General features: G+C 35.1%; 1 protein-coding gene across 13 annotated transcripts in view; it reads left to right on the forward strand.

Moving 5' to 3' along the window:
* Positions 1-10,005, forward strand: part of Lpar1 (lysophosphatidic acid receptor 1) — a 149,023-nt gene extending 139,018 nt beyond the window's left edge. For all 13 annotated transcript variants that reach the window (XM_013073485.3, XM_004848123.3, XM_004848128.4 and 10 more), the window contains one exon: positions 7,557-10,005. In XM_013073485.3, the coding sequence (XP_012928939.1) occupies positions 7,557-7,858 (302 nt within the window). In that variant the 3' untranslated portion in view covers positions 7,859-10,005. The remainder of the gene's footprint in view (positions 1-7,556) is intronic.
* The last annotated feature ends 6,200 nt before the right edge of the window (positions 10,006-16,205 follow it).

The following is a 16,205-nucleotide window of genomic DNA, read 5'->3' on the forward strand; positions in this document are numbered from 1 at the left end:
GATACATATACCAATTTTTTTATTTAAGGCTTAGTCTGCTGCATGTAAAAGAAAATGAATCATCTTTTTTAAGATGTTAAATGAAGGGAGTTTTCTGAATGCACATATGCATGCATGTCATATGTACATTTATATATGTTATATATGTAAGTTTAAATGTGTATTTATGCTTACATATTCTATATGTGTATTTACAAATTTAAAATATATCTGCCATTTAAAAATATAAGGGCGTACAAGAAAATCCTTTGGCAGGGCTTGGAGTAGCATTGCTTTTAGTTATTGTTGGGTGATAATGCTTAGTAATAGTGAGTCAATCTTACCCTCAACTACTTTGTCCCAAGACAGAGGTCAGTAGTAATCAGAAGGACATTTACAAGGAAGAAGAGAGCCAGTGACCCATCTTAACATGGTTTAGATTGCTGCATGTATTGGCTTTCTTGAAAGTGAATTAAAATATTTCCTGTTTTGTATGCTTCTAGAGATGTCAGGGGTCATATTCTGTTCCTGAGAGGATCTACTACCACTGCTACCATTGGAAGTGTCATGTGTGTGCTTGAAAGGACCTATGACTTGGTACATACTGAAACTAATTAGATGGTCATGCTATTTCTATATTACTAGAGCATTACTATGACTCATTTCTGTATACGTGGATAAGAGGAAAACGCTTCTGCCCATGTGATAGTCCATTTTGCCTACTCATTAGATGGCATCACTGGAAGTTTTAGGTATAGGAAAAACCTAGCTTGGTGGGAATCTATTACGCTGTATTTCCAAGTAAAGAGGGTTCACCATTCAGGAAAGTTTCCTGTAAAATGTGAGACATTCTCTGAAGCATGGTGCCCTCCAGTGCACATGAAGTAGAGCAACATTGTACATGGAAACCAGCAGCATAGGAAACAACAAATAGCTTCAAAAAAGTTGTTAACTGGTGGCTTCACAGATTTTAAAAAATAGTATTTTGACTAAATTAAGGTGCATTACTATATAAAGACATCATTCAGAAAGTAAGAAAGTTCCTGATGATAATAATAATTAATAATAAAACATCTGATTGCCTGCTTTCCTTCATCCATAAAGCACTCTCTAATAACAAATTAGATCAAAGACCAAATCGCTAAAGACCAAACATTTGATCTGGAAAGTAAGTCCAATATACCTCACAGGATACCAAATAAAAAGCAAGAGTTGAAAATATGGAAGAAAAATTTAAGACTTTAAGAAGTAATCAGATTTCAAATATAGATTCTAAAGTCCAATAGCCATTACAAAATAAGTCCCAGAGGAAATGAACAAAAAGAATGGAAACCAAAGTACTCAGAGAAATAAAAGGATATTTCCTTAATCTAAAGAACAATGCAGACTTTAAATAAAATTGCACATTGAGGACTAAGCAAGAATTATGAACAATGAGAACACATCAAAATAGATATACACTGGCAAGCTGGTGATCTCCCAAAGTTAAAGAAAAAATTTATGACAGTGTCAGGTAGTAGTGGATGAGAAAAAATTTGATTAATGACCTAAATAGTTAGCTAGTCAGGTGTATATTCTTTCACTTAGTTTTAAAAATTCATTTAACAAATGTTTATATAAAACTTAAAATAGTTCCAAAATTTTGTTAGTATAGACACATTGAGGAGCAAAAATAGTTTGAATAAGAGAAAAATAATAATAATAGAACTATAAATAAAAGCAAATTATAGCTATGTTAACTTCTACTATGGAAGGTTAGCTTTTATATGACAGCATGTAAGTAGGGATTTTGTAATCAAAGAAGGCATCCCAGGAGTAGTGTTAAGTAAAGAGAGAATAGGAATTAATTTGAGGAAGGGGCAATAACATACAGGAAGAGAGAAAACATATACAAAGATTTATGTTTGGAATTTGTGACAGACTGAAAGGAATAGGAATGCTACTCTATCCAGAAGGAAGGATGTTGGTATAAAATGAAGGTTGGGAAGTAGGATGGACCATATAATGCAGGACTCTTACATTAATGGAATGGAAATCCTATAACATTAGACCATAGACAAGTCCTCTACGTTCCTAGTTACTATAAGACAGTATTCTGAGAGAAAAGGATCTTGACCTTATGCAAATTTTCTAGAAAAACTTCTCATGGATATACTGTAGAAAATGAGTAGAAGTGGAGAGGAGGAAAAAAAATCTTCCAGACAAAGAGGAAGATAAACGTTGCAGCACACATTATACCACCTAGATATTCAGAGAAGCAATCCCCAAAGAAACTGTGCCACAGCCCTAGAAATTAATTAATTTGATTGGGATAGTAAATCAGAGGGTTTCATGAAATGTCTTTACAGAGCAATTTTATAATTAAAGCTTAGAATTACATCTGTGACATACTTCTGTTGGAATATACTGAAATAAACCATGTGTTCCTTTAGTGTGTGTGTGTGTGTGTGTGTGTGTGTGTGTGTTGGGGGGGTAACACCAAAAAGCAATTAGAAATTCAAGAGAACACAAAAAGCTGTTCAAACTTAGGTTGTCTGACTATAATCTGATTATCTTTTTTTTGTATGTTTTTTATTGTTACATTTTAGGTGTACAATATAATGACATTCATCATTGGATATATGCACCTTTACATACTCTCTTGGTTCTTATTTTTTTCCTTAGAAAACTCTTTTAGAAAAAGCTTTTAGAAAAAAATTATCACATATAATCTCATTATGATGACACCATAGTTGTTAGACCGAGAAATAAGCTTTGTATTTTGTGGCCTATTACCTAAAAGAGCTTTGCTTAAGATATGGAACACAAGATTTCCTAGCTAACCATGCACCTTTATAGCAGAGCACAATAAAACTACAGAGATGAGCTAAAATTTGACTGGACTCAGGGATACTTCCCTGAGAAAATACACCATTTAGTGGCATTAGAAAAAGCAGCTTCTGTATTGAAATACTTAGTTTCTCACTTGAGCTCCACCACCGACTTCTGAGATAAATATAACTTTTGTTTAAGAAACAGAAAGAGCGAAGCCAAAGAGAGGTTAATTTGGGCACAGTGCTGGTGTAGAATTGATTTACCTTGACATGTTTTGGATCCATGGAATGTTTGAATTTTTTGTAAAAGCACAATTTTGCCAGCCAGACTGGAAGTGCTTTCTGTTTTTTTTCCCATCAAAAATCTTGGGCTCTGTCCCTAGAGATCTTCTCTGGCAGGGCTTTATTTTCTTCTTAAACTTTAGCTTTTGTATTCTATATGTAAGCAAAGAAGTAAAGTTCAACTATTTAGGAAAAAGTCATTGTAGAAAAAAAAAAGACAAATTGTAAGACCAGATGGTAAGCATTACTCAGCTGATGGGTTGTGTAGATTTGAGGGAAGGTGTGGTAACAGGATCTGGGTCTGCAGCTGTGACCTGTTGTTCTAAACAGACTCTTGTCCCTGCCTTTTGCATCTACATTCCAGCACCTCTCCCTCCATTTTTGTGGGGATCGGGCCCTCCCAGATTGCTTTGACAGATGTATATGAAAGGAATGAAGCTTGTTCAAGGAAAAGCAACCTGCCAACATGTTTTGTATATCCTCCTCCCCATGTTCCTTGTAACATTGGCAAATCAAGCAGAATGTTCTGCACAATGAGAGACAAGTTTCCCAAGACTCAGACTACCATGAGCCTATCATGGTACTTTTTTTTTTGTACCAGGGATCAAACTCAGGACCTTGTGCTTGCAAGGCAGGCATCGGCACCACTGAGCTAAATCCCTGGCCATCATGGTACCTTTAAGGCATCTCCATCTGATGTCTTGTGGACCGCCCAGACCAAACATACATGCAACACTCTTCACTTCTTCTCACAAAACAGCAATCAACACTGTCCCCTTTATTTCCTCCCTCAGAAAAAGGTACCACCATCCTTTCTTCCTCCAAATTGAATATCTGGAAGTTAGATTCATCTTTCTCACCATCAAATGGGGTCTGCCTCCTAAATACCTTTCCAGTCCTCCTATATCTCTTTCCCCAAACTGATGCCTGAAGTAGGCTCTCGATATTTCTCTTCTGGAATTTGAAAATATCTGATATTTTTCCTTGTCATGATCACTTCCACTCTGTCACTAATGTTATATTTTAAATGAAATTCTGACCAGGGGCAAGAAAGTCATTATTTCTTAGAAACTCTGCAAGGATAGGGGTGAGAACAAATGCCAGACTGGAAAATATTTCAAGTGTTAGCCTGTTATACAAAGCCTTTGTGACCTTGGATATCTTATCTTCTGCCCCATCTGCTTATGACTTTGCAATGAATAATCATAACTATGTATTTCCTCTTACTTCATACTGTTCCGTATCATTCATTGGTTTTGTTCCTTGATCTGTAGGGATTGCTTTATTAAAAATGTGCTGGAAATGAACTACCAACAACACTGTCTCTACTGAGTACCATGTTATTTTAGTCCTCATGTTGGTAGGAGTTGAACTGAACCTTGAGAACCTTGCAAATGAGGTGGGCTCCTGTGCTTCCATGTGTTCCCTTTCTCTATACCTTGTTATTTTCCTCTTCACATCCCATTGCAAGTCCTAAGATTCTTATAACCACAACGGTGTAGTCCCAGAGCTTTTCAAAATGCCTGGTCTTTTTGGTTCAATTCTTGCTTTCATGTTCTGCTTGGGTCTATGCCTTTTATGGTGGTCAGGTAGAGATGCAGTTTAAAGAGGGCTTTTACAAGTTGTATCTCAATTCGATCCGCACCATGCTCTGTGAGGCAGGCAGGGAGATGTTAGTTCTTCACTTTATAGACACTGAGGTAGAGGGCTTTTGTGCTTTTGTTTCTTATTAACATGTCTTATAGGTGTACACTTGACCCTCTACAGCCCACATATTGGAAACATCCATGATACACACATCAAGTCCTACAACGCAATTGAATTATGGTTGGCTATTTCTTATTAAAGGGATTGTGATTTATTTTTGTTTTTAGAAACTCAGAGAAATTCTTATTTCAAGAGAACTTGGTTTCAGAATATTCATTCACTATGGTTTAGGAATCTAACTACTTTGGAATTTTCCAGGCCTCTTACTCCGCATCTGCAGTTCATTCTCATCTTTTGGTCCTTGACACCCATGTGGAAAGGAAGGGAAGAAAGAAGCGGTGACAGTTCTGTGCAATTGGTTTTACATGTTGATTTCTGAGGTCTGTACTGTGAGTCACTGAAATTATTTGACTGAGTCTTAAAGATAAAAACACAGTGTGGTTGGGCCTAATCGTGCTACTACAAACAATTCCTTTCAGTGAAGGAGAAGACTCTGGGTTCCTCAGTGAAGTGTCCACGTGAATTAGCTCCTAATGGGCTGTGGTGTTACCCCCTTCCTGTGTCCAGTGTAACAGGGCTCCTTGTAAGTTTTGGGGTATAAAAGTAAGGTCCATAAGCTAATTTCTAAGACTATGGCTCTTTTTGGAAAGATCTTCTTCTTTTTGAACTTTAACATTGGAAAAAATTATAAGCAATAAATGACTATTTGAATTTTCTCACTTTTGAACAAGTCAAACAGATTGACCAAGTATGTCATAATAAGGAGTGTTTCCTTCTGGTGCCTGGGAGGCAAAAAAAGATCATTTTAGTTAAACTATATCTATGTGTTGCTGGTGTCTAATCAAGCTCTAAGTTTGAGCTGAATTACTGCCTTGATAACAGAAAGGAGAAAGGAAACATGAAAGAATGCTTTTTTATTCATAAGGGGTTTGTGTGTGTTTTTAGTTTCCAAGTAAATGAATAATGGGACTATGTATTTTCCATCCAAGCATTTTCCACCCTGAGAATAATTCCCTTCCTGGCTTCTCAATGAATAATGCATTATTGCTGAAACCCAAGAGGCATTCCTTTGATTTTCCTTTATGTTTAGCTTTCTGAGTGATTTTAAATAAAGGAAATTCAAGGACCTGGAATGAATGCTTTATTAACATTTTTATTGAAGTTGAGATAGCTCCTTGGCTATTATCTCCTGATATTTGGAATATTATTTTTTCTCTCGAAGGAAAATCTAAGGTATTGCATTTATGAGAAAACAGAGCACCTTGGACAATCTTCAAAGCGAATAGCTGTGTGAGACCAATACGCATTTGTGTTGTGGAACGAAGAGCTTTCTGGGGATACTTTTCTCTTCACTTTATTTTCGTTTCCCTGCTGAAAAGTTTCAAAAAAGAAAGCTCACAATCAAAACTGGGCTGTTCGAAGACAAAATCTTGTGTGTTTACCTTTTGAGAAACCCATTCCTTGAGGCTGGTTCAGACCTAGGACTCCAGCCCAAGTATCAGTCACCCTCATTCTCCCCTGCTCATTGTTAGCCTGATTGTTACATGGGACCCACTCAGTAAGCTCTAATGGATCATGGTGGTGTCCATCCCCAGCCTTGTTGGCTCATGTTCTTTCAGTTGAGGATCCCCAGAAAATAAGCTTTAATGCCATTTCACAGCTTCCACTTTCCCTCACATCCAAATGATGAGACTAAATAAAATAGATTTAGAATATAATCTGTATCTCCATTTCTCTTGCAATTGTAGTAAACTTTTAACAATTTGTAATAAGGGAAGAAGTAGGACAATCTGATCTAAATTAGTAAGATATCTGAAGCATAAATTTGGTCTAAAGTGTTTGATTTTATTAGCTTTGAGAAGTAGAAGTATAATGCAGTGTTTCCTTGGACATGGACTGTGGAGCCGGTCTCCAAGAACAAAACCTAGAATTTGTCTCCTGTCATTTCCCAGTGCTGTGGCAGTGAGCTAAGTATTTAAACTTTCTCATGAGCTGAGTATTTAAGGTGTTTTCATCTGTACAATGGGGGTATTAGTTTATATATCATATGGCTATTGTGTAGATTGTGTTATTTGTAAAGCACTGTGTAAGTGATTATTGAATAAAAATAAGACATATCTTATTGTCATAAACTGCTATTTCAGAACAAGCTATTACCTGCTACTGAGCAGGTAGGTAATAATAATATTATGGTCATCATTAATATACACTGATTTATCATTTTCTTAGTATTTAATATTTGTAACGAACCTCATAAAGTAGATATAATCATCTCTACTTTTCAGATGAGAAAATAGGTAAAAAAGAAATTTGCCTATGTTTATCTATTTCATTAAACAGCGAAGCAAGGACTTGAGCCCAGGAAAACTAGAACCAGAAACTGTGCCTTAACTAGACATTAAAGGACATTTATCTTTGGTCTTATCTTTTGACTGAAAACAACCCTTTGCTCTTAAAAATCATGTCCTTATGACAGGCAGCGTGTATCCTGAATGCAGTTTTTCATGTCTCAGTTGGGTATCAAACTCTGTGTTTTGCTCAAAGTAATCATAATCATTGACTCATAGTCAACATTAGTAGGATCCAAATTAATGAAATGTTATTGTCATTAAATTTTTTTCTGAGTATTTCATATTTTATTTGCAATGATGACTGGTAGCTTCCAATATGAGTGTTTTTGGACTGATCTGAAATCGCTTTATGGTTGCACGTTTCATACCTATGTTTTTCATTCTCTTTTTTTATTCCTCCTGATTTCTCCCCCTGTCCTTTCAGGTGCCTTTATCATCTGTTGGACCCCAGGATTGGTCTTGTTGCTGCTGGACGTGTGTTGCCCACAGTGTGACGTTCTGGCCTATGAGAAATTTTTCCTCCTCCTTGCGGAGTTCAATTCTGCCATGAACCCCATCATCTACTCCTACCGAGACAAGGAGATGAGCGCCACCTTCAGGCAGATCCTGTGCTGCCAGCGCAGCGAGAACACCAACGGCCCCACGGAAGGCTCTGACCGCTCGGCTTCCTCCCTCAACCACACCATCTTGGCTGGAGTTCACAGCAATGACCACTCTGTGGTTTAGAAAGGAAACTAAGATGAGAAGCCAGCTGTCTTCTATAGAGCGATGAACAGCCGCTCCCCACCCAGTTTCTAGGGCAAGGTGGGGAGCAAGAGAGGAAAGAAAGACACTTGTGTACTTAAACACTAACCAATGGCAGTATTTGTTCCTAGACCCCGTGAGACTTGATATATAGAAAAATTAGCTTATGTGACAACCCTCATCCTGATCCCCATTCCTTTTGAAAATAGAAAGTGGAGTTCTTATGATGGAATTCAGGAATAGACTCTGGAGTGTCTATTTAAACTACACTAACTAGACTTTAAAAAATTTTGTGTGGTTTGGTGCAAGTCAGAATAAAGTCTGACTAATTGAGTCCACAACTTCATTTACGTACAGGCTTCCCTTTTATTTCTGAAGGATACATTTCATTTAATAAACATGTTTATGCCTACCAGTATGTTGTGATGGATAAGGCTATAGACTTAAACTACCATAATTTCAATTTTTTCCTTATGTAAGAAAACTGTAAATTAGAATTATTTTTTTAGAAAGCATGCAGGCAATATATGTATGTGGTATGCTTCACTTACGAAGATAAAAAGATACTAATTTTACACCTTCTAGAAAATAGAAGAAACTAGTTGTCAAAACCAGTATCTATTTAGGCTCTGAAAGAAACAATGCTGTACTCACAATATTACATTTTTATTAAAGTGTTGTAACAAGTATAAAACAAAAACTGTAAGTTTATTGCCAAAAGAATATGTACCCTAAAAAGTCATAGAAAATGAAGCACAGTAATACTTTTCCTGCACATTTAAAATACCTGAGTACATTAATATTGCCAGTACATCAGAGGAAGTTTTTAATAGCCTGTGTTTTTCCAAGTTATAAAATAATACATACTTACTGTAGAAAACTTGAAAATAACAGAAATGTGTAAACAAGAAAAAATGATTGCCAATAATATCACAACCTAGAAGTAACCATCTTTAACAGCTCCCCGCATGTATAACTGTATGTATATTATATATGTTTTTACATAATTGGGATTAAACTGTAAACAGTTTTATAGCTAGTTTTTTTTTCATTTCATAATTGCCAGATTTTTCTATGGCATTAAATTTTTTACAAAATGATAATTTTAGTGGCTATATAATATTCCATTTAACAGATGCAACTCAGTTCATTTAACCATTCCCATATCACTGATTATTTAGGTTATTTCTAATTTTCAATATTTCAGAAATTTTGTGTACATAAAACTTTGTCCACATAATTGATTATTTACTTAGGAACCTATTCCCATGAAGGATTTTTTTTTAAATGTGAAATGTCTTCTTAGTCTTTTACCTTTTATGAAAAGATTTCCTGCTATTGCACTGTGTAAGTGGCACTTGTAAGGAAAGGCAGTTAAATTACCTTTGTACAAAAGAAATGCAATGGTTACTTTAGTTGAGAGTGACTTTTTAATATAATAAAATGAATTAGAAACAGTCAATTGTCATAATAAGTAAGACACCCTAATATATCTAGCAATTCCAATTTTTTTTTAGGTTATCCAGCTCTAGGTAGCCACAGCTGTAATGTAGAAGAAATTTTTGAAGGAAATGCAAAGAAATCAAACATGTCAAGTGAATAAGGATTGATGTATTAAATGGCTTGGAGCCTTTCTGTAGCAAAGTGTCAGTATGTGACTGGCTGAAGTTTGTTCTTTAGGAATTACCCCTCATGGATTCCTGCCATATTAGGTGAAAAGTGCTCAATACATTGTCCAAGAAAATAGTGATTGAATCAGTTTCTTGGAACATGCAATGAAGAAGTAACAGAGTCTTGAAGTAGGTTTGGGGAGGTCAGGAGAATGTCTAAGAGAAAGAAGACTTGAGGAACAATGACTGTCTAGGAAGGAGAAAGCCAGTTTGTGGTTAGTGTTGGAAGAGAGGGTAGACTTGTAAAAGGGCCATGATGAAAAGAATGTAGGGAATCAGTTAGTAGAAAGGCATTTGCACACACTTTATACAAAATGCAGAACATTTTATACTGGATGCTAAAGAAAAGATGGTGGACTTTTATTGATGTGCCTATTTTTATAGAGGAGATGTGAACTATTGGAAATTAAAAGCTAACTAATTGGACCTTAATAAATAATTCTCAATCAGTGTTGGTAATGTGTGGTTCTGGTCAGTGCTGTTTCTCTTGTTCAAGAGTCCTGTGGCTGGCACTGGATGCTGTCTTCCTCTATGACCTCCTTTATTTCCCTGCTACAAGGGCTGCTGAACTCTGAGGCAAAGCAACCACCTGCTCCCCAGCCAGCAATCCTTTTTTCCAATCTTTCCAATGCCTAAGAGATGGTGGATTATGTGTAATGAATGGAAAGACAATGTGTTAGGACAGTCTTTTACCTCAACAGGACAACAGTTCATCTGGGAGTTTAGGAAAAACTGATTTTGTAGAAACTTTGACAACCACTATATGTTTATAAATCCTAGGTGTTTAAAAAGTCCCAATGGTCCCTCTTCTCATAGATTTAATAACTAATGATAAAAGTGATACATCTCTTCTAGTGATGTGCCCATTATAATCTTTTCAGGGTATTGCTAAGTTGTTGGAAAGAAACAAAATGTTTATATTCAAGTAAGTGCCCCAGTGAGTATTTGAAAGAGAGTTCTGAATATTTAAATCTAGATAGATAAAACACTGTTAAAAATCAAACTTCTTTTAACGCATATTTAGAAGTTAGCTGCTTCTCATGCCCCCCCCCCCCCGCCCGACACACCTTTTATTAGTAAAACCATGATTTTCTAGGCTTCTAGGCTCAGGACCTAACCTAACTCATTCAGCTAATGATTCCTATCCGTCTTCCCTTTTTCTTTTCCAATTAACTATAGCTTTAGATTCCACTGTTCATCTCCCCTCTCATAGTCTCTCAACCTCTGAAATATTTTAAATGTGTGATATTGTTTCTAGCCCCTCTCCTTAACTCTGGAATTTGCACTTACATAAAAATGGTAGAAACATTAATTCTGTACCTTTACTCCACCAAGTTAAGAAAAATAGCCAAGTGAGCTTCACTTGATCCCAAACACTCATCAGAATTAAATGTTTTTAATGTGTTAAGATGGGGTGGTTTGTGACTGGGATTGGCTTTAGAGACCATCTGACAGAAGAAATATTCATAACAGGGAACCAGGACATGTCCTGACTCTACCTAAGCCGAGTCTATTCACATTCTAGCATTCACCCGTATCTTGTGTAGTCTGCATAGCAAATCCTCTAATTCTTCCCTGAAAGTTATAAGGTTCAAACTTACAGATTATTTACTAATAACCTGTTTAAAGGTGAGATATGTAATCTTTTGAAATTATAAAACAAGAATATGCAGACTAAGGCCCCTTGGTCAAATCCACCTGTGGGGTGTAGGGGGGATATTGGGGATTGAACCCAGGGCCTTTGGACTGAACTACATTCCAAGCCCCTTTTATTTTTTGAGACAAAGTTTTGCTAAATTGCTAAATTGCCTAGTCTGGGCTCTAACTTGATCCTCCCACTTCAGCCCCTGAGTCCTGAGATTACAGGTGTGTGCCACTGCCCCTGAAAAATCCACCCATATTTTTATGTAATTTATGATACATTTTTTTGAAACAGGGAAGTATTGGAGATACATGAAAATTATATGAAATTTAAATTTCAGTGTCCATAAATAAAGTTTTTTTATACATAGCCATACATTAGTTTATACTTTCTTTCTGATTACATATATACCATAATGTCAGAGTTGAATTGTAGCAGAGACTGTATGACTCCTAATCTAAGCTATTTACTATCTGGCCCTTTATAGAAAAACCTTGATTTAGACCATCCCGTTTTCAATCATGCTGTCCTCATTTGGATATGAATACTCATTGGAAGATGAAGGACAAATTTGGTACATGATCTCTTAATCCAGCTCTAGCCTGCAAAGGCAGTCCTCTCTTGAGTTTTTATACTAAAGATAATTTTTATTTTGAAACAGTCTCACACTTATGGAAAAGCTTTACAGTTTTACAGAACATACAGCCATGAAATTCCAAAAGGCTTCAGAATTCCTGAACAATATATTAATTGTCAATATGATGCCCCAACACTCCTAAGTATTTTACTTTAATGTCTACACACATTTTTGTCCATGTGTCCATTTCAATACATCCATCAAAATCAGGAAATTAACACGGAAACAGAACCTACATTTAATTCAAAGATCCCATGCAAATTTCACCGATTTGTCCAGTATTATCCTTTAAAGCAAAAGGATCTGTTCCAGAATCATGGTTATATTTGGTTGTTTTCTTTCATCTTGAATAGTCTGTCAGTCTTTTCTTGACTTTTATGGCCTTTTCACTCAAAGATCACAGGTCATTTTGGGGATGTCCCTCAGTTTAGGTATTTCTGTCATTTATTCCTTGTTAGATTCGTACCTTTGACAGAAGAAGATGGAAGTGCAGCTGTAGTTCTCACTGCATCCTCTCAAGCAGTACATGGGGATTTGTTGAATTACTGGTGATGTTAATTTTGGTTATGTGACTAAGGCAATGTCTGCCAAGTTTCTCCACTGTGAAGAAAATTCATTTTAAAAATACGTAATAAGCATTTTATAGAGAGGTAAGAATTACATAAATATCTTGGTTTTCATCACATTTAATGTCTAGTTTTAACATCCACTGATACTTATTGAACACATTAATCATCCTGATTAATCAAATGATCAATTTCTAATTCATTTTTGCTCCCAAAGAAAGCATTCTTCTGCAAGCAAAAGCTTTGTCTTTTCCCATTTATTCATTTATTTATACTAGTATAGACTTAATAGCGTCCTATTACATTCAATTAGTTATAATGTTACTATGCCTTCTCAAATTTTTTTCTTTTAAGATAATTGTAGATTCACATGTGATTTTAAAAAATAATATGGGGAGATCTCTTGTACCCTTTACCTAGTTTCCCCAAATGGGAATGTCTTTCAAAGATGTAGTGTGACATTACAACCATAATATTGACTTTGGTGTGACTAAGGCACAGAACAATTCCATCACCACAAAGATTCCTCCTGCTGTATTTTATAGCTACACTTATCTCATATCTAGACCATAGCATCCACTAGTGTGTTCTTCATTTCTTCAATTACATTTTAACAATTTTTTCTAATACAGAAACTCATAGTACTTCTCTATAACAATGACTTCAGCATGTTGGGCTGATACTTCCCAAGAGGTTAGTACACATAGGGAGTCTTTATGTATATAGATAGAAAGAGCATATATATAGACACTATAATAGATTACATGTAGTCCAGGGCTAGATATAAATATTTTAAGAATACAGAAATGAGTAAAGTAGAAAGCAGAAGTCTCCCTTGTGGGATGAAAGTTAGACCATACATATCTGTTGCACATATTACATAATAAAAACAAACATGCACAGGGCTGGGGATTTAGCCCAGTGGTTTCACCGCCTGCTGCGCAAGTGCAAGGACCTGAGTTCGATCCCCAGTACCCCCCCCCTCGCCCAAATGCACAAAGCAATTCTTACATTTTGTTTTGTATTTTGGTACTCAACATCTTTGCACTGACAACAGGAAAACCAGAACTCATTTTGTTTTGTTTGACATTCCAATTTGTTTGCATCTTATCTCTTAATTTGCATCTTTCAGGAAAAGAATTTTTGTGTTCTCCACCTTTCATAACACAGTGCTGAATAATGCTTAATACTGGCCTAGCCAAAGAATAAAGTGTGTGAGTCACAGCAACGGCATTTTTGGCCAAGAAATACTCTTTAATTTGACAAGCCTGATAGAGTTTCCTCCATGTTTAAGAATTTACAGCAAAAGTTAAGTAAGAATAATGAATCCAAAATCAAGTCCTTTGAATAATATGTTTTAAAAATATCAGTTTGTCTTTTCTGAGTGGCCTGGCTTATTTTAGTATGCTTTGGGAAGATTATTAATACCATATTAATACCAAATGAAAACATTCATTTATTTGGAATTTTTTCTTTCAGCGGTTACATTTGAGGAAATTGAATCATAGAGGTAAAATTTAGGGTCTAATAATTTGTTGTTTATAGCATTATTCAATAGTTAATTACATATTCATTATATTTCAATCCATGATTCCTTACATGCATTTATCTATCTTGGTTTCCCAAACAGATTATAAATTTCTCGAGGAGCAGTACAATATATTATATATTTTTAATCCTTAAAAAGCTTAATACAATAAAAAATAGAACATGATGTCAAGAACATACGCATGAACTGCCATGTGTGGTGGTAATGTTACTGGAGGAATGTCTTTAGGCCAAGACAAATAATTTATTTGGGCAAAAAGAAAATTTTGTATTTTCTACTTTCATTTTATGATCCAAATGACTACATTCAAACTTAGAAATATGGTGCCACTTACTAAATGGTTCTTGGTTGAGCATTATAAGATCATAAAAGGTATAATATTTATTAATATCACTCATTCTTTAACTTATTGATAAATTGTTTGAGAGCCTTCTATATATCAGGTCCTTATGATATTGCTATATGATAAGCAAGGTCTTTAATGGGGCCTAGAATTTTGTAGGTGTGAGGGAGAAAAAAGTTTAAAATAAAATTACAAATTATATTAAGAGTTATGAAGGAAATAATACCATGACAGAAATTAATGGAAAATGAAAGGGATGAGGGAAGGCAGGGAGAGAAGCTACCTCTGAAAGGTAGTCTATGAAGGCTTTATATTAGAATAGAAACTGTTCCCACAAAGCCCCCCAGCTTTAGCCTGAATCACATGGATATATGATTCTGGTCAAGCTTTTGAACTTAGCTTATTCTGCTTAGTAAATAGTATTCAGTTTTGATGATCAATAGGGTTTCTTCTAATTTTGTTTCTTTTCTGGATCATAGGAAATATATGTTTAAATTTTCAATTTGGGCAGAGAATACTTAGATATACAACAAAATTACTATATCCATTTGTAGTTCCACAGTGTATGAGAATATCTTTTAATTCACATCTTTATATTGAATGCTTTTATGTTTCATTCTTTTATGTTTCTTTAATTAAAAGAGTTTGGCTGGAACATTCTAAAAGATATGTAGGATATACAACACACTTGTGTTGTTTAACACTCGTATGTTAAAATAACACATGAATCAGAAATTAAATCTTGAGAAATTTAAAATTTGAACTAAAATGAAAATATAACTTATTAAATTTTGTGGAATGTGCAATGAAAGCAAGACTTAGAAGAAAATATAAAAGAGTGAAGTAATATAATAGAAAAGATCTAAGATCAATAATACAAACTGCCCCTTTAGTAAATTAAAAACAAACTGGCATTAAATCCAAAGTAAGAAGAAAAAAATATAATGAAAATTAGAGCAGAAATCAATGACATCAAAAATAGGAAATCAATAGAGAAAAGTCAGTGAACTCAAAAGCTTGTTTTGGGGAAAGATCAATAATATTGATAATCCTCTGGTCAACTAAGAAAAGAGGATACATATTACTAGAAAACAAAAAGGCATCACTACAGACTCCATGGATATTAAACTGGTAATAAAGAAATAGTGTGAACAACACTTTTTCCACAAATTTGAGAACCTAGATTAATTGGACCAATTTCCTGAAAGACTCAATCTGCCAAAACTCACACACACACAAAAAGACAATCTGAGTAGTCTTGTGTCTATCAAAGACATTCAATCAATCATTAATAATCTTCCAAAACAGCACCAGGCTCTATGAGTTCATTGATGAATTCAACCAAGCATTTAAAGGCAATTCACTATCATATCTTCTAAAATATAGAAACCAAGAGAATATCTTTCGGCTCATTCTGTGAAACCAGCATTACTTGCCTATACCAATGCCAAATACACTACACAAACACACACACACACACACCCCAAAATAAAACAAAACAAAAACCCACTACAGTATCTCTCATGAGTATTTATGCAAAAATCTTCCACAAAACATATTGGTGCCTCTGTACTCATCATTAATTGGTGCCAGGAGGTGCAATGAGTACCAAAGATGACAAATACCAAACAAATTGTTTTGGCTGGAAAGGGTAGCAAAGCAACACTGAAGTTCAATTTTGTGTGTGAGTACCAAATGCTGACAAGTACCAGGACACAATTTTTGTGTCAAAATGTGCCAAGTTTCAACGCAGTCAAGTACCAAGGTATGACTTTTAGTAATCTGAGTCCTCTCAACAATGTATAAAAAGAGTTATGTCCTATGATCAAGTAGATTTTAAGCCAGGTATGCAAGTCTGATTTAACTTTTGAAAATCAATTAATCTAGCACATCAACAGTGGAAGGAAGATCACCTGACTGTA

This window comes from Heterocephalus glaber, unplaced genomic scaffold (genome assembly GCF_053883595.1).
Source record: "Heterocephalus glaber isolate CG9 unplaced genomic scaffold, H.glaber_assembly_v1.0 deba00001481, whole genome shotgun sequence".
NCBI classification, from domain to species: Eukaryota; Metazoa; Chordata; class Mammalia; order Rodentia; family Bathyergidae; genus Heterocephalus; species Heterocephalus glaber.